The sequence below is a fragment of the Labrus mixtus genome, chromosome 9, assembly GCF_963584025.1.
Source record: "Labrus mixtus chromosome 9, fLabMix1.1, whole genome shotgun sequence".
Taxonomy (NCBI): domain Eukaryota; kingdom Metazoa; phylum Chordata; class Actinopteri; order Labriformes; family Labridae; genus Labrus; species Labrus mixtus.
This window is the reverse complement of record NC_083620.1, coordinates 8,514,402-8,532,587: the sequence shown is the minus strand read 5'-3', so window position 1 is coordinate 8,532,587 and position 18,186 is coordinate 8,514,402. Positions and strand designations below refer to the sequence as shown.

At 46.3% G+C, this 18,186-nt stretch overlaps 1 protein-coding gene across 1 annotated transcript; it reads left to right on the top strand.

The window, feature by feature from the left end:
* Positions 1-577: 577 nt before the first annotated feature.
* LOC132980167 (period circadian protein homolog 2-like) lies at positions 578-17,192 on the top strand. The gene is made up of 22 exons (XM_061046121.1): positions 578-717; positions 4,660-5,229; positions 6,869-6,961; positions 7,259-7,413; positions 7,652-7,773; positions 7,889-8,090; positions 8,739-8,790; positions 9,112-9,254; positions 9,407-9,485; positions 9,641-9,747; positions 10,025-10,178; positions 10,263-10,371; positions 10,492-10,771; positions 11,073-11,232; positions 11,322-11,455; positions 11,634-11,840; positions 11,965-12,210; positions 12,301-13,535; positions 13,658-13,880; positions 14,045-14,282; positions 14,400-14,550; positions 14,680-17,192. The coding sequence occupies exons 2-22, from the start codon at positions 4,775-4,777 to the stop codon at positions 14,836-14,838; spliced, it is 4,704 nt and encodes a 1,567-aa protein (XP_060902104.1). The 5' UTR covers positions 578-717; positions 4,660-4,774; the 3' UTR covers positions 14,839-17,192.
* The last annotated feature ends 994 nt before the right edge of the window (positions 17,193-18,186 follow it).

The window sequence follows — 18,186 nt, the reverse complement described above, 5'->3', positions numbered from 1 at the left end:
ATGGACTGAGTCAAAGTATTTTTAGAAACAAGTATATGCCGTGTTACTGTGTTGGAAATCATACACTGATATGAGCAAATGAATGAATGAATGAATGTAGGCTATAGGACGCCACACCTAAAAATGACAAATAAAACATTTTTAATCGCTACAGATTCCACATTTCCGTCTACAATGCTCCTTCATCAGAGCTGACGTTACAGGATTTGAGACTGGTATTTTGACTTAGTCCATCGTTTCCTGATTGTTTCCTCCTCGGACTTTTGCATTTATGTAATTTCCACACTCGATACGATGTTTTGCTTTACGCGTGGTCGTAACTACCCGCTCTCACACGCCACGGTTCATGCAACATGGACTTCCACGTGCAGGGGATGGCTTGTTTATGTAAAAAGACGGACAGCGCTCTGGACCAATGGGCTTCTGTTGTCACAAATGCGTCGCGTTCTCCATGGAAACCCGCAGATTTAAGCCAATCGGAAAAGGCACGGGGAGGAGCCTGAATTGAGGTCGAGCGCAGAGCTCGCCGATTTGCTGGTTAGAAGTTATTGGAGAGAGCCGGGGGAGGACCCATTCACTACTGTGTCAACCCGTCTGCCTCCTGTCTCCCAATGAAGACTGCTGGACACTTACCGACTGTTTCACCCTCTCGTCCATTTTTTCTTCTACTTGACAACGAGGACGACTGAATAGTGGATTTTTCCTTCTGCTCCAAAGGTTGGTTTCGCTTTATTTCAAGCTTTAGTTAAAGAAAGAGAGGATAAACGAGCGGAGAAAAAATAAATTGCATAACTCAATCCGATGTGCGCATGCGCGAAGTCCCTGCCTGCTCTACTTGTACTTTTATAACAAAATAAGCCGGTTTGTGGTTTTATTTGTCACTCTTGGGGGAGGGAAAGGGTCTCCCTTGGTGAAGCGGCCCCTCGGCAGCTGAGTGTCCGTGTTTTTTCTCCGTGTTTGAAACGATCTCGTTACTTTTACATAACTGTGTCAGTGTACCGTGCACTGGATTGCAGGTCAACGTGTGTGAGGATTGTGAATAGCAGGTCAGTGGGAGTTAGAGGGGGGGAAGGGATGTTTAACTACTGATGACACAATATGCTTTAAATACATGCACTATTTCAATAACCTTTACAGTTTGTAACATTATCAACACAGTCATTGTGATAAAATTAAGCTTTTATTCCGTTTTTAATCCCGATGTTAGGACTCAGAGAGGATAGAGGCAACATTTGATGTGCTTCCCCCCCACATATAACCTATAACATGCTCTCAAAGTCTACATATCTACTCCTTAATGTCATTCAATAAGAGTATAACTTTAACTATCACTGTAGGACTTCTTGTCTGTTCACTGAAGTCAACCTGTAGCTGTCAGGTCGATATGATAATCACATTACACTGCTGTTAAGTTCTCCTTTAATGTGAATATTAAGCAGGACATTTCAAATAGATAACCTCAGATAGAGACATGGAGCTGATTCTGATAACTAAGTATTGAGGATATATGGGCAACGCTGGGAGTTTACCTCTTAAAACAAACACAACCAGATTGAATGTGGCTCATGTTGTTTTACCAAACGACACAAAGAACCATTTTTAGATGTTAATGAAACATTTCACTGCGTGTTAGTCCTCCTGCCATGGTTGGTGAGGTCTAAATAATGGAATAACTTGAGTGCAGGCACGGTGATGTAACTCCCTGCCTGCTGTATGTCATTGTAATGTACTGGAGAAGAAGTGAGAATGAACCCACTCATTACTCCTTCGTTACACTCTCTGCATGTCTTCTGATCCTCTCCAGGTAACCCTTGCTTTACGTCTCACCCTGTGATTTACGTCATTGTGTAAATTGTGATTCTCTCAGCTGCGTTACAAAGTCTAAATCTCTCATGTAATATGTGTGTCACATTTCACAGTAGATGTGTCACTTCATAAGAGTGGTGTGTCGGATAGGCCTGCTGGTGAAAAGCATGTGGTTTTATGAAACAGGGCTACCACTGGTTTGTGCTATGCTGTATAGCCTAATCCATGTGACTGGAGCAGCAGCATTGTGTAATGCCTGAGATCTGTGCTAGTGTGTTGTGTGATTCAGTGCTCTGACTGAGGCAGTGCTGAGCAGAGGGACTTTCATTATTATGTCATTCCGCTGGTCACTTCTCACAGACCTGTGTTTGTGTGTGATCACGACTCAGACACTTGTTGAAGGTTTAGTTCAGTCGCCTATTTTTTTGTGATTTTTTTGCCTGCTGGACTGTTTATTGCTGCGCGTGAAGGAAGGAGTCTCTGGTAAGCTCATGTTCACTCTGCATGCTCTGTGAAAACACAGAGATACACACGGGACATGCTTTTAATGATTGGGATGCTTGGTCTGGTTTTGTGTTCACGTTATCATGGTTTTTTTTTTCATCCAAGTATTGAATATTTCCATGACTGTACTATGACGCTCTTCACGCAGCAGCAGCAGATCGTTTGTGTTTTCAATGATTTACAGTTCAGCTCAATTTAGATTTGTGTCTTTTGTGGCGTCTAATATTGCCCTTAATGTGCTTCTGTCTGAGTAATACTGAGTGACTTCCCTGTTCATTCATTGGTCACTTTGTCACTGTATGATTTAGTTTGATGTAGTCCTGTTTCGTAAGTGACAACAGGGAAAAAAAAAGAAGCCTTTAATTGTTTCTTCTGACATGTTTTTAACCTGCTGTCAGACCCTAACTTCCTCCTTCTCGGCTGACATCACTCTGAACTGCTGTCATTCCCTGCTCTCCTCTGATTGGACACTGCAGCAGCCAATAGGAAGTCCCGTCTCAGGGCTTTGCCGTGGCCTCGGTTTCACTCGGGAGTGGGTCATTTCATAAGGTGTCGGCGGGCGGGTGTGTGAGTGAATGAAACGTCTGCTAGCTTCTTGCAATTCTTCCAAAAACACATCAAATCCTTTCTTTTAAAGACTGAAGAGTTATGTAAAAGAGCTTATGTAAAGAGAGAAGAATAGACCAGCAGCCCAGTTTACACTCTTACATAAATACTCATGTTGGATTAGATGGCAGGGAAACAATGAAATACTTTGGGTTTGGCTGCTGAGCTCGTTTCCAGTGTTTCCTAATTTGGATTTAAGGGACATAAATAGCTCCAACTATTGCTGCTCTAGAGGAGGAGGATGAAGAGGAGGATAAAGACTGGTTAAGAACAGTAATTCTTGTTACAGGGGCGGCTGTGGCTCAGTGGTAGAGTCCGTCATCCACCAGAAGGTCGAGGGTTCGATCCCCAGCTCCTGCAGCCACATGTCCGATCTGTCCTAGGGCAAGACACTTAACCCTGAGTTGCTCCTACTGCATCGTCGGGCAGTGTGTGCATTTAATAGTTTATACTGATGGTCACTTTACACAGCAGCCTCTACCATCAGTGTGTGAATGTGAAGGTGTGACATGCGGTGTGAAAGCGCTCTGAGGAGACTAGAAAAGTCCATTTATCATTTATTCTGATGTATAGTTTCTGCTTGTGAAACTGTTGTGTTACCAGTTTGGATGATCATAATAACGGCTGTGTTTTAAATATTTAGATGACCGTGGAGAGTGCACCGACACGTCTCTTATCACCTGTTTGTGTGGCAGTAATGATAATGAGACTGTTTATGAGGACGAGCCGTGTTCTCCTCAGGGAGTTTATTAGATAATCCACAAACAGCCGGGCGGCAGAGGACGAGAAGGGAACTATGATTATTATTCAAATGTGTCGTCTTGATGTTTTTATTACACGTAAACAATCACACACAAACATATATATCAACGTCTAAATACTTTCTACTTTATTTCAGGTCGTCAACCTCGACAGTAAGACAACAACAGAAGAAATCAAATAATATTACTTTAAGGATAACATCGATAATAATCCTCAAGACTTTAAATAAAGATTCTTGATAACACTTTTTTTGGGGGGGAATTCAGTAAATAAAGATATCAAACAGAGTCGTTGAGTACTGGGAGCTGGACTAAATAAAGTCCACACACCAGAAGCTGCTCCAGTTCACATTGAATAGATTTGATCCCCACATGTGACGTCTCGGGGCCCCCCACCCTTCATCAGACATGGCGGGGGATTCAATAAATGAAATCTGCCACGACGTACTCAGGTGTTGTTAAATAACACGTTTGTGTCATCTTGAATGATAAAGTGGATAAAAGGTGAAAGGATGCAGCAGTCACTCCTGCTGGTCTGTGCCGGTCTGGATGAAGTCCTTTGTTGGTGTCTAGTCGTCAAAGCTGTGTTTTCATCTCTGCAGACGCTCCTTTCATGTGAAAAAGCTCTTTTGAAAGATTCAACCAGATCACACCGGTCTGAGGCTTTAGTCCGCCAGGAAAGGGCAAACGCTGGCCTATTTACTGTGCAGACCTTTTGACGGAGGCCGACCGCTGTGATTGTGTGTTTGTGTAGTTGTGTGTGTGTAAGTACACAACAACATGATTACTTTCTCTATCCTGCAGTGCCCCCTTCTTCATCACTGGCTTTCCAAGTGCTGAGACCCGGGCTGCTGTAATGTTCATGCTGTAATGCGTCCATTTCTATTGATTTTTTCACTATAGATCTGCTTTAAATAGAAGTGCACTGTATTATAAATGATTTTGCTAAGTGCCTGTGTTTTTTCTTTCTTTCCTTCTTTAGACTGCACCCCCACCAAGAGGGATCAACTCCATTTACCTCCTGGTGCCATGCACTTCATGGCAGTGCCATGTGGAAGGTAACTTAATCTCCCATATTCTGCCCTTCAACTCGTCCCATGTCTGAGGACAGTGACCCAAAGCACTACCTGTACTCAACCCTGGAGGGGCGCGAAAGGAACCGGGAAAGGATCGGCTTCCAGGCGGAGGAAGAGGAGCACTCTCCCTGCAGCTCCATCAGACAACTTCACAGAATGGCGAGCGGTTACAGCGAGGGTTGTGGCCAGCAGGATGGGGCCGAACTGGAGGCCGAGTTGGGACATGCCTCCGAGGGAAGCGACAGCAGCCACGAGCACTCGGCCTCACCGGGCTCCCCGCACGACGACAGGAAGCGACCGCGCCCCCCTTTACATGAGGATGTAGAGATGGGTGGCAGCGGCTCGAGTGGGAGCGGGACAGAATCCCATGGAAACGAGTCGCATGGCAATGAGTCGCATGGCAATGAATCCGTGGGCAGCTCCAACGGCAATGGAAAGGACTCGGCTATTATGGAGTCATCCGAAAGCAACAAGAGGTGAGACTCATCAAATGCACTCAATCGTGGTTAATGAAGTTTTTTTTCCACAACAAATGGGGCAGCAGACCATCTAGGTCGCGGAAGTAAGGTTCATTAAATGTAATGGAAGGGCCATTTTCTCCTATGTGAGTCATTGTTGAGTGAATCAGACTGAGGACAGCGGTGAGTAACCTCTGTTACTAAATCCAAACACGGTACAGAGGTGGGATCCCTTCGTCCCCCCTATTAGGCTTCTGCAACACTCACATTGAAGGCCAAACGCCACAGAGGTGTAAATATGGCGGCTCGATCTGTACTGTGATGAGGGCTAAAGACGCCGCCCTTTCGCTCTCTAAATAAAATGTAGCTCCTGTTTTGGAGGTCAGCTGAGTACTCCTCACCACAAAGTGGAGCATCAATTGACAGGCTTTAAACACGAGTCGTTCTTCTTCTACATGAGTTCCAGTGTGAAATACTACAACACTTATCTAAACGGCGCCGCCCTGCGTGGACTCTGCGGTCCACCGCTGAGCCGGCCTGTTGCTGTCTCATTGATTGATGATGCTACATGCAGGAATGTGCAGGCACACACACAGCTAAGGAACTTGACACACTTGTGATCCTTCAGGAGAATCAAAAGTAGGACGTGGGCCACCAGCTTCAGTTTGACGGCTTCAAACTCGTGATGCCGTTTGACTGCAGCAGATAAATGGCCGAGCGGATAAATGCCTTCTTAGGGCGTTAGCTGTAAAGCACATTATTTTTAGTTAAGCTTATTTCCTGGCACAAAACAAGACGAGCGGCCCCTAATGTTGCCTGCCTTGCTCTATTTTTGCATCAATTATTTTAAAGATGAACTTCTTCTAAAGGGTCAAACAAAGGCGACTGGATTCAGAAGAAGAGATCTTTAACTTAGTCCAGGTGCCTTTGGATCCAGGTTGGATTTACCAGGACCTGGATGACTCAGTGACCAACAGGAAACACTGTTGCACCCTTGCAGTCGTATTTGTGCGTCGGTGCATTTCTGATTAGTGTGAAAGAAAACTCTAAAGTGCAACAAAAAGGTGTAAAAGAGCAGTTAAAGTCAGCTGTCATCATGAGAAGCCGACATTATGTGAGATGACGACCTCCATTTACATGATTTAAAGGGGGGTTCCTTGGTTAAGTCCCCCTGCAAATCTCTGTCAAGGTTCAAGGAGTTACAAATGAAATGAAGTAAAGTGAGTGAAGACATGGAGGAGGCTTCATGCCTCACCTTCAGTTTCCTGATTTGAAGAACACATGTTGGACTTGTTTTGTTGCTCAGAACTTTAAACTTGTACGTTCTAATCTGGTTTCCTATTCTTCCGTCGCCTTGAGCTGTCTTGACATGCTTTTCATGAACTCTCTGTGCCTCTTATTTTCAAACACAAAGAAGTAAATGTTGGACCTTTCTGTTTTGCACCTGCTAGCTGTTGTCCATATTTTTATAGCCGTATTTATCCGGGGGGGTGATACAGATGGTGTGTTGATGTTTAGGAAACATCATAGAAGTCCTTGACTTCCTGTGTTTGGTCTCAGCTTTTGTTTTGGCGCTCTAACTGTGCTGTCACAATGTTCCTCTCTGTTGGTCTCTCTGTACATCTTCAGTGACACAACATGTTGTTTATGGTTACAGCTCAAACTCTCACAGCCCGTCGCCGCCCAGCAGCTCCAACGCCTTCAGTCTGGTGAGCTCGGAGCAGGACAACCCTTCGACCAGCGGCTGCAGGTTTGTAAATTCTTCTCTTGATTTAAATGAAGACAGTAGAGGACTCAGTTATTTCTCTTCAGAGGTAGAGTTTGTTGCAGGTTTTTTCTTACATGCATGCAAAGGTACAAAGATCTGAAAAGTTAGGTCAGGGTTACATGTAGCCCCCTTACACACTGGTTAGCTGGTTAGCACGTTAGCTTCCCCCCTCCTGTTCTGCTCTCTGTTCTGGAAGGCCTCCCTCCTCCCGATTGTGAAAGCGATGGTGAGACCTTGTTATTTTGACACACGTGTATCTGTCTCATGCTCGCCCTGCAGCAGCGAACAGTCGGCCAAAGCGAAGACACAGAAGGAGGTCTTCAAGACCCTAAAGGATCTCAAGATGCACCTACCATCGGAAAAGAGGAGCAAGGGCAAGTCCAGCACCGTCAACACGCTCAAGTATGCGCTGCGGTGCGTCAAACAGGTGAAAGGTAAGAACCCATTTCGATTGACAACTTTTTATTTTTAATGCACATTTGTTCCTGTGTTTACATTGTTGTTAGTAAACATCAGAGATATTGAGGACGGTTACATTTCAAAGTAAGCGGGAGTGTTTTCAGTTTTCAGTCTGTGACTTTGAGTTTGAAAACTGAAACTCAAATCTCTGATGTTTATGTGCAAAGAAAACTCTCCTCATTCTGCAGCTGAAATGATGTGTGCATTTTGCAGCCAATGAGGAATACTACCAGATGCTGATGATTAACGACAGTCAGCCGCCAGGGTTTGATGTTTCCTCGTACACCATCGAGGAAATCAACAGCATTACCTCTGAGTACACGCTGAAAAACACTGTAAGTACCACGGGACAAAGGAGGAGATAAATTCATCTGTGAGTAGAGGGGTGCTGTGAGTGGCTGGATGACGTGTCACAAACTCAAAGTTCTTCTTTTGTCCTCGGATGTGCAGGATATATTCGCCGTGGCCGTCTCGCTCATCACCGGGAAGATTGTTTACATTTCGGACCAGGCGGCGACCATCTTGAACTGCAAACGGGAAGTGTTCAACAACGCCAAGTTCGTGGAGTTCCTGACACCGCAGGACGTCAGCGTGTTCTACAGCTTCACCACGCCCTACCGCCTGCCCTCATGGAGCATGTGCACCGGAACAGGTAACGACTGTCTCCATCACCCAGACAGGGCACATGGGGAGGACACATGTAACCCTAATCTGCACATGCAGCACACACACGCACCTACTTCCTACATATGACCCACCCCCTCAAACACATGCTCGTACACACCTAGCACCTATTACATTAACATGCTCAATCACACATTCACTAACATACACCCACTCATGTGATGCACCGCTCCTGCACATGCTCTGCAGCTCATCCTATCATTTATCATTTACTGAGGTTTTTGCTGACATAGCGTGTGGTTCCTCTGTTGTCAGAGCACTTTGGATGCTGTGGTAGATCCTGAACATTTTACAGTTATTGCATGTGGGAGCTGTTTTCAGACTGGCTGTGTCAGAGTGGCAGGAATCTCTGAGCAGCTGTATTTTTATTAAAACCTGTTTCTCTATGGATGTTTGTCACAGTTAAAACACAAACAGTTGCATCATTGTAGTAAACTCTGCATGGCCTCTCCTGCTTTTATTAAACACTTCCTGTATTCAGAAGAGAGACTGACTTTCTCCGGTCCTGTTCACAGCATGTTGAACATGGATGACTAACAGATGGGTGCTTTGGAAGTATTCAATCTCATGCATTTGGTGATATATTCATCCCACCTTCTTTTGGTCTCTTATTCAGAGTCGTCTCCCACGGAGTGCATGCAGGAGAAGTCCTTCTTCTGCCGCATCAGGTGAGTGACAGTGAACGGCAGCTTCTATGATCCATAGTTTCCTGCTCAAACTAGCTCTGAGTCAGCACAGAGAATGTGAGAGGAGGGAGGAAGTCAGCAGCTGTGAGCTTTGCAATGGTTTTGCCACCTAGTGGCTAGATAGGGCATTGCAGCTACAGTTAAATATCATTTCACATGATCAGATCTCAGTTATAAAATATTCAGTAGCTGTACTCTACTCAATATGCAAAGTCTTAGGGTTATGGTTAGGCAAAGCATCTTTGGGTAGCAGCCTTTTAGTATGAAACAGTGACTGAAAATCATGCTCTGTTTGTTCTGCAGCGGTGGAAAGGAGCATGAAGGGAATATCCAGTACTATCCGTTCCGCATGACTCCTTACCTGATGAAAGTCCAGGACGCCGAGCTGGGTGAGGAACAGTTCTGCTGTCTCCTGCTGGCCGAAAGAGTGCACTCTGGATATGAAGGTGAGACCTGCACTCATCACATCTCCTCCCTCAAACATGTTACCCACAGACTCTGTAGCTTTTATTTTTTAGGGATCACATTTAAATAAAGCGATTATAATAGCTTTTCTATTACTGGCCAATCTGATGTTGATCTCGTTTTCTCTCAACAGCGCCCAGAATCCCTCCTGACAAGCGCATCTTCACCACAACACACACACCTAACTGTGTGTTCCAGGATGTGGATGAGAGGTGAGTGCGTCTTCTTTGTTGATATGTTGCAGTTTGCTCCTGTGGTATAAAACAAAAATCTGAGCTCCAGGAGATTCCCTGTCAGAACCACAATAATATTCAGTTTATTGAGTTTCTTTTTTTCCTCTAACACGTTGACGTTGTTCCTCCATCAGGGCTGTTCCTCTGTTGGGTTACCTCCCTCAGGACCTGATCGGGGTCCCTGTGTTACTCAATCTGCACCCAAGTGACCGACCCCTGATGCTGGCTGTTCATCGCAGGAGTAAGAACCCCTTTCAATCCCTTAGTTGGATTTTTGCGAGGTTTTCTATTTCTATTAGTGGTGGCTGGCCAGTAGAGGGCACTAGGGCGCCGCCCACCCGCTCGCCACTGATTTGTTTGCAACCAGCTTTGTACAAGAGTGAAAGATCTTTTGTAAACTGTAAATGATGTTTAAAATGTAGACACAAGCCTGGTGCAATGACTGAAGCATGAAAGATCATTAGGCTTGAATACTTAGTATCGTCTCTAAAACGTACTCTTTCCCCTGTTTCCAACAGTTCTGCAGTACGCTGGTCAGCCATTCGATCACTCCTCGATCCGCTTCTGTGCAAAAAATGGCGAGTACATCACCATCGACACCAGCTGGTCCAGTTTTGTCAACCCCTGGAGCCGCAAGGTCTCCTTTGTCATCGGCAGGCACAAAGTCCGCATGTAAGTGTCCCAGTGTGATGAGTCAGTCTTTGAACAGATGTCACTTTGAACATGGAAGATGACAGGCATGTGTGTGTGTTTCAGGGGTCCTGTGAATGAAGACGTTTTTGCTGCACCAGCTTTCCATGGAGGGAAGATCATGGACTCGGACATCCAGGAAATTAGTGAACAGATTCACAGGCTGCTGCTCCAAGTACGTACACACACACACACACACACACACACACACACACACACACACACACTATACCTCTACTTTAATAGATACACACACACATTTGACTGTTAATATAACAACCTTCTCTCTCTGCAGCCGGTCCATAACGTGGGCTCCAGCGGTTACGGTAGCCACGGCAGCAATGGTTCCCATGAACAGCTGGTGAGCATCGGTTCATCCAGCGACAGCAACGGGAAAGACACGGCGCGGAAGACAGCGGAGGAGACGGGCAAGGCCAAACCTCCCAGGACGTTCCAGGAGATTTGTAAAGGGGTCCACATGCTGAAGAACCAGGACTCCCAGGTCTGCCTGCGCTCCCCTTACTCTTCGCCCTTACCATCGCCGTCCAAGCCTGAGCTGAAAAAGACCGCTGACAGTGAGTACAGTTATATACCGTGATACTGCGACTCTTGTGGCTTTATAGTTCATCACAAAGAGCACTTTTATTGTGATTGTTGGTAAGCTCTCTGAAGCTGAAACTCAGGGCTATAACACAAGGGTTGCACCCATAACTAGTGTAAGTTATCACATGCGTCATGTTCATGCTGCAGGTATAGGCTACATGAATATGAAACGTCTTATATAAAACAGAACAAAGTAAAGGCTGATATTTGAATTCAGCTCCGTCTGTTATCTGTCTGTGTTTCTGAACTTTCTCTTTCGTCTTTGCCCTCCAGCTGCTGTTGCAGCTCAGAAGAGTTCAGCAGTTCGTCACAAGGACTCAGCGCCCCCTCTGCAGGCTAGAGACAGTACTGTAGCCACCATTGAAGACTTCCCCTGTAAGGACCAGACCATGCACTCGTACCAGCAGATCAGCTGCCTCGACAGTGTCATCAGGTGAGGGCCGCTGCTTTGGTTTATGAAGGGTAACCTTCATAAGTGTGTGAAGCGTGAACTCTCTGATTAAACTCATTTGTGTTTCTCAGGTACCTTGAGAGTTGTAACATCCCCATCACGGTGAAGAGAAAGTACCAGTTCTCCTCCAACACCTCCTCTTTCAACTCAGATGAAGACAAGGGCTTAGAAGACGGCATGCAAGGGCATCAGGATGCAAACTCAGGCATGTACACAAAATGTAACACATGCATATCTTACACACTGAGGATGATGTTAGATCCCATCTCTCTTTGCATTGTCAAAATCTTACTAAAACACATCCCTCAAGTTATTGACATATTTAATAAGACTGTAGTAATCTATGATCTTGAAGTTAACTGGATCTTTCTCTCCCAATCCAGACCCTTTGATGCTTGAAGCTCAGCCAGGTCTATCGAACATGAAAGTGCCCAAGAAGCCTCCATCTGGAGCTGCTGCTGTGGTGGGCGGCCCCCTGGCTCCCCTCACACTGCCCAGCAAGGCTGAGAGCGTGGTGTCCATCACCTCGCAGTGCAGCTACAGCAGCACCATCGTCCACGTGGGAGACAAGAAGCCTGTGCCAGAGTCGGGTGAGTGTTGAAGTCCACTTATTTTAAAGATGTGATATTGAAACAGACCTGTAAAAGCATCCTGTGTTTACTTGTATACATTATTTTGCTTGACTGATGTTTATGCCTTTGTTTCCTTCCACAGAGATTATAGAGGATGTGGCAGAGAGTCCTGCACCCCCACCCCTGCCTGTCAGCATCGTGTCCCTGCCCACCCAAGAGAAGGAGCCCTACAAGCGATTGGGGCTTACCAAGCAGGTGCTGGCTGCACACACGCAGAAAGAAGAGCAAGCCTTCCTCAGCCGCTTCCGAGAGGTCCCTAACCCCAGGACCCTCCAGAAAGGCTGCTCCGCATATCTGCACAAACAGAAAGGTCCAGCCATCGCAGAAGGTACGCATGGTTTAGATATCCAAATGACAACATTTCAATTAAAAGCATTCTTGAAAAATAACCGTCTGACTCCTCTGTGTGTCATCTCAGAACCATCTGGACCACGGGGATCAGCCAAACAGGGCCCCTCCAAGCCTGAGACTACCACCAAGAAGGGCAACCGCAACAGGAAGTCCAAGAAGCCCAGGATGAAGCATCCTGATTCGTCAGACAGCGCAATATCCAACCGCAAACCCCGGCCCCCTCTGCAGGGTCTCAACCAAACGTCATGGTCTCCATCAGAAGCGTCCCAGTCAGCTTTTAACGTTTCCTACCCAGCCATGGTGCCTACATACCCCCTCTACCCCCCAGCACCCACTGCCCCAGCTCAGGCCCCCTGCCCTGACCCTTCCCTTTCTGCCGGATTTGCAGAGGGGCAGAGCACCCAAGCCCCACCCACTGCCACACCATTTCCTGCACCCCTTGTTACACCTGTGGTGGCTCTGGTGTTACCCAATTACCTCTTCCCCCAGATGGGACCGATAGGACCAATAGGACCAATGGGACCGATAGGACCAATGGGACCGCTAGGTCAGATGGGACCGATAGGACCGATAGGTCAGATTGGTCAGATTGGACAGTTAGGTCAGATTGGACAGATAGGACAGTTAGGGCAGATTGGGGCTGCTCCGAGACCCACATTTTATGCTGAGCAGTCCCAGACTCAACCTGCATACACCACTCAGCAACCCTTTCAGCCCCCACAGTCGGCCTACACCATACAGACTCAAGCCCCTTTCGCCAGCCAACAGCCGTTCCCTGTGCAGACTGCTTTTACTCCCCAGCAGCCATTCCAAACTGCTCACACCACCTTCCCTACCCAGCAGCCTTTCCAGACGCCGCAGACTCCTTACACCACCCAGGCGCCATTCCAAGCCCCTCAGCCTACCTACACTACCCAGCAGCCCTTTGCTGCCCAGCCTTCTTTCCCAGTTCAGACTCAGTTTGTGGCTCAAGCCCCGTATCCAGCACAGCCCTTCCCTTACAGCCTCACCGCTGACTCCACCAAAGCCCTGGCTGTGGAGCCTCGAGAAGGGGCCGCCTCACGCTCCTCCACCCCGGCCTCTGGAGCAAGGGACCCTGCCACGTCACCGCCGCTGTTTGAGTCGCGATGCAGCTCGCCGCTGCAACTGAACCTGCTCAACATGGAGGAGGGACAGCGCTCAGTGGAAAGACAGGACGGCACAATGCCCCCTGCTGGACTCCAGGGTAACAGTTTATCAACAGGATTTGGTGGAGCAGCAGTGGAAAAGATGGGAGTTTTCAAGTCTGAAAGTTTCCAACAGGTAAAAGATGCAATGAGCTTAATCTTTCATAGCACTCATACACAGCCACACATTCAGCCGTTCACACTGCGGCTCTGAAGTGTGACGCTTTGTCTCTGATCATTTGCCGTCTCGTGTTTCAGTTGGATTCTCAAGGAGACGGAGCCCACAGCGATGGTAACTCTTCTTCCTGCGACTTGCTGGACATCCTGCTGCGGGAGCAAGAGGACTCCCACTCCGGCACGGGATCGGCCACCTCCGGCTCCATGGGCTCAGGATCTCGCTCCGGTTCAGGATCTGGATCGGGCTCAGGATCTGGCTCAGGCTTTGGAACATCAGCTAGTGGAGCTTCTGGCAGCAGAACAGGTCAGTTTCCCAGTTAGCTTGACAGCTATCCACTGAATAAACTGCACTTCTACTCACACAAAACCATGATGGTACTAGTTTCTGATGAATTGGTTTAAAAAGTCTTTATATAAGTGAATATACTCATTCTGCTTTTGTCTTCATTTCTCTCTTAAACTGTACAGGGAGCAGCAACACCAGTAAATACTTTGGTAGTATTGACTCCCTGGAACCTGATCCCAAGACCCAAGCCAAAGCCAAGACGAGAGGCGAAGGGGGCTCTGATGGAAGGCAGTCCCAGACCAAGGTGTCAACCCAAGGGGACGGAGATCCTTTCGATAGATATGTTCTCCAGGAGCCCCTCTGGCTGCTCATGGCCAACGCTGACGACAAGGTCATGATGACGTATCAAATGCCATCCAAGTGAGTCGCTGGCCTGCAGTGATCTGAATCATAACAAATGACTACATTTGAGTCCTCTCTTCATGTTTCACTAATTGTTATTCAGTAACTTACATGTGTGTGTTTGCTGACCTGCAGGGACATCCAGAGGGTTCTGCGAGAAGACAAGGAGAGGCTGAGGCAGATGCAGAAGAGCCAGCCTCACTTCACGTCAGACCAGCGACGAGAGCTCCTGGAGCAGCACCCCTGGATGAGGAGGGGCGGGCTACCAGCCGCTATCAATGTAAAGGTACAGAACAAACACTTGTTGTGCCCCTCAAACATCAGCTGAGCTAAGCAGCTGTGTTTCAGCGTCAGGTGGAGATGTAAGGTCTTGGTTGGTTTATTTAACATTTCCGTTGTGTGTGGGTGTTTTTAGGAGTGTGTGTACTGCGAAGATGCGGCAGCGGCATCTCCAATCGAGGAGGATCTACCCGACATGGAAATGAGCGATCTCGCCGAGGAGCTGAGACAAGAGGACCGGAACGCCAGGAGCCAATCAGAGGCCTCTCAGCCTCAACAGGACACTGGCTCCTGAGCGTGCACACACACACACACACACACAGCCTGCCAGCCATTGAGCAGGGGGACACACTATACCGGCCATGGACCCTCGTGATGCACACACACAACATGAACTCATCAGAACTCTGTGACGCCGCTCCGCTGAAAATGAGGATGCATGCCACACGCCTGTTCATGTGCGTGTTGTGCAGAGGACTGCTGCTGAAGTGCAGATCTTAATGTACCGACAGGAAGCAGGAAGGCGCCGATGTTGGACTTCTGCCAGCTCACACACACACACACATTGGGGCCTAGACATTGTGACCAGTGGCCTGTAAGATAACAGTTTATTTAATTGTTTTCCATCCTCTTCTCCAGAGGCAGAGATTTACAAAGAGTTAATTTAAGGATACGGCTGCTTTGCCGTTCAAGTCCTTCACCACCAGACATTATGTTTTTGTCTTTTAATGTTATGTCACATGGTCCAGTTCGAACCCCAGGATCGCCGTTGTTACCCCACGAGGAACTCCCTATGTACAATAGATGAGGTTTTCGCTGGACGATGTAGGCGGCTGGGTCTAGGGGCGAGAAGCAGCACTTTAGTTTTACTGGAGAGGTCAAACAGCACTTCACTCCAGAGTGAATATGAAGTCATGTGGGGAATGTTTTTTTTACCTTCTCAAAAGTGACAATCTGAAACGTAGTGCGAGGGGTTCCTATTTATTTTCTACCAAAAAATGTATCTACAATAGATCGTCTAAAGTTTAAGCCAAATCCACACAGTTGTAAACTTTTTTTTTTTGGTTTGAAAAACACAGAATGTTTCAGTTCTTCTTTACTCTGGACTCCTCGTATGTAAAAGGTTGTTTTCTGTCTCCGGGGTCTCATGTTGTTTTCTATTGTGGACAACAACACAGCATGATGGCTTCGGGAAAAAAATTTGTCAGGATCACAAACATAATGCTGACATGTGTTTGTTAGGAAAAAAGAAAAACAGAGGGAGAAATAATTCCACTTTGGATCTCTTATTTATCTTTCACCTCTTTTTTATATCTTGAGTTTCAGCCCTGTACGTTACCAAATAATGCCAAAACTGGTAATATCTTTTTTCTTTTCTTTTTTAAAGTAAATATGGTGCATCACTATCTATAATATGGTACTACAAAGTGTCATTTGAAGACCAAACCGGTGCTGATCTTTGGATTTCTACATAATGCAGAATGATATTGTTTCTGTTTGCATCCTTCTTCGAGACTTTCCCATTTCTTCTTCTTCAGATTATTTCCACTCTTAGCGACTGTCAAACAGAACTGGTGTATTTCACGCACGACCATCAGGACGATTATTTCATCGTCTGTACTGGTCGCTGTGCTGCAGTTCAGATCGTTCAGTATTTGGTCAAAACAATGTTTTTTTTTTGTTTTTTTAGCAACATATATCAATACCAAGCATCAGCACTGAAATATTACAGCATGGTGGAAAAAAAACAGCATTACAATTGTAGCAAATAAGGGGACCATATTGCCTCAGTGACCTTATTGCTTACCCTGGGATACTTATGGGTAGTGGTGGCATGCATGCACCGGCGAGCCCTCCGTCGTCGTTACATGAAGTCTTCAGGAAAACGCGGTCCACATTGGCTCCATGTAAGCCAGTCGAGGTTAATACTGGTGGGAACATGTGTGGTGCTACAGCAGAGACGCTGTCAGGGTTTGTGAATGTAACAGACTGGACCAAGAGCATCCCTCTGGGTTAGTTTGTCTTTTTTGTCTTTTTTTTTTTTTTTGTTTGTTTTGTTTTCTCATTCAGATGTCAGAATGTTTTTTAATATTGTTCTATTTTTCTATTCTTCTTTGGTGTGTTTTATTTTTTTATTTTATTTGACATCTGCATCAAGAGTGTTTAAGTGTCATCTGGGAGCCTACCGCTAATAAATCCCAGGTCACGTTTAAAGGAGCACATACCATGTGTATGAATGTGGGCAAAGCGCAATGGACAAGAGGGGTCCGATACTTCAGTGATTCCGGTGAGGGACGGGCTCGAGCAGGGAGAGGACGAGCCCCTCTAACACTCACCTGTGGTTAACCTATCACGAATACAAGAATGTAGTTAAATGATATTGAAACAGAAATGTGGAAAGAATCTGTTGTTCTCTGTCAGCTGGGATAAAGAGGATGATGCTGCAGAGTTTAAAAGCCTTTATCCTCACAGAGGGGGGAATGCACACGGTACTCTCACACGATGCTGTGTATGGTCATGTAAATATGTTTGACGCTGTATGAATCTGTGCTGTAAGAACCTGGCACAGGTCAGTGCGTTTTTTTGTAGGTAATGTGGTGTTGTTTGAGACATGCAGACAATGTTGTAATAAAAACTACAGAAATATAACCATGTGTGTCCCTCGGATGATTTCTTTAGCTCCTTGATCAACATGAAAAGGTCATAGGCTGCAGGAAGAAGAAAGAAAATGACCTCTTAAGTATAAAAGGTCGCTTTACAAACTTACAAGAGGCATGACAAGAAACATCTGTCACATCTACCAACACCTGCCACCACCATCATCATGTCGGCTATAACGTCCCGAACAAAGGTTCAAATTTAAACCCTACAAAAACGTATACATGAAATAAGTTAGACCTTTACAAACATATCTGGAGAGGCACAATCCTGTCTGTACTGGTACTGTGAATCATTGCAAACGTAGCTCCAATGAGGAACTGCAGGTTTGTGTTGATGCTGGCGCCCCCCTGTGGACAAAGTGGTAACTCAATCTATTTTTTCTGACCCTGTGTACACGTAGTTCATGACAACAAAAAAAACGTCATCCGGCTTTCTTAAAACAGTCTAACATATCACACTCATCAATACTCTTTGTTTGTGCAGCGTGCTGTCAATCCTCTCGTCTTTCACCCAGAGGCGCTGCTGGGTGTCAACAGCCAAGGCAGGCAACAGCTTGGGGCCCCTGACTAGTATGGGGGCCCTCTTAGGGCTCACAAGCTTAAACCAAAGCAGTGGCCCAAAATGTGCAAAGTTTTTAATGGTAGTAGGAAACCTCCCTAAGGGGGCCCCACCTGACAGCACTCACTCTTGTTCCCCTGCTGAGCATCACTTTACAGCATTATTGCTGTGAAAACCAAAGTTTTTCAAGGATTATGGAATTATCCATCTTAACCCTCTTTTGGAGAGATGGCCCCCCAATTGATTTTTGCCTCAGGACCAGACCAGGCTTTAAAATCACAACTGCCTACACCGACCCCAGAGCAGCGATTACAGACATTAAAAATAACAATGTGGAAATGATCAGTCTTGTCGTGGCTTTCTTTGAGGAAAACTTTTACATTTGTGAAGGCAAAAATTAGAATCGAAATCAGAATATCGGGTT

Excerpts from the sequence above, each read along its gene's own strand:
- LOC132980167 (XM_061046121.1), top strand. The coding sequence starts at position 4,775 with ATGTCTGAGGACAGTGACCCAAAGCACTACCTGTACTCAACCCTGGAG. Across the intron at positions 8,791-9,111 it reads TCCTTCTTCTGCCGCATCAG|CGGTGGAAAGGAGCATGAAG; the intron begins GTGAGTGACAGT and ends TTTGTTCTGCAG. Across the intron at positions 14,551-14,679 it reads CAGCCGCTATCAATGTAAAG|GAGTGTGTGTACTGCGAAGA; the intron begins GTACAGAACAAA and ends GGGTGTTTTTAG.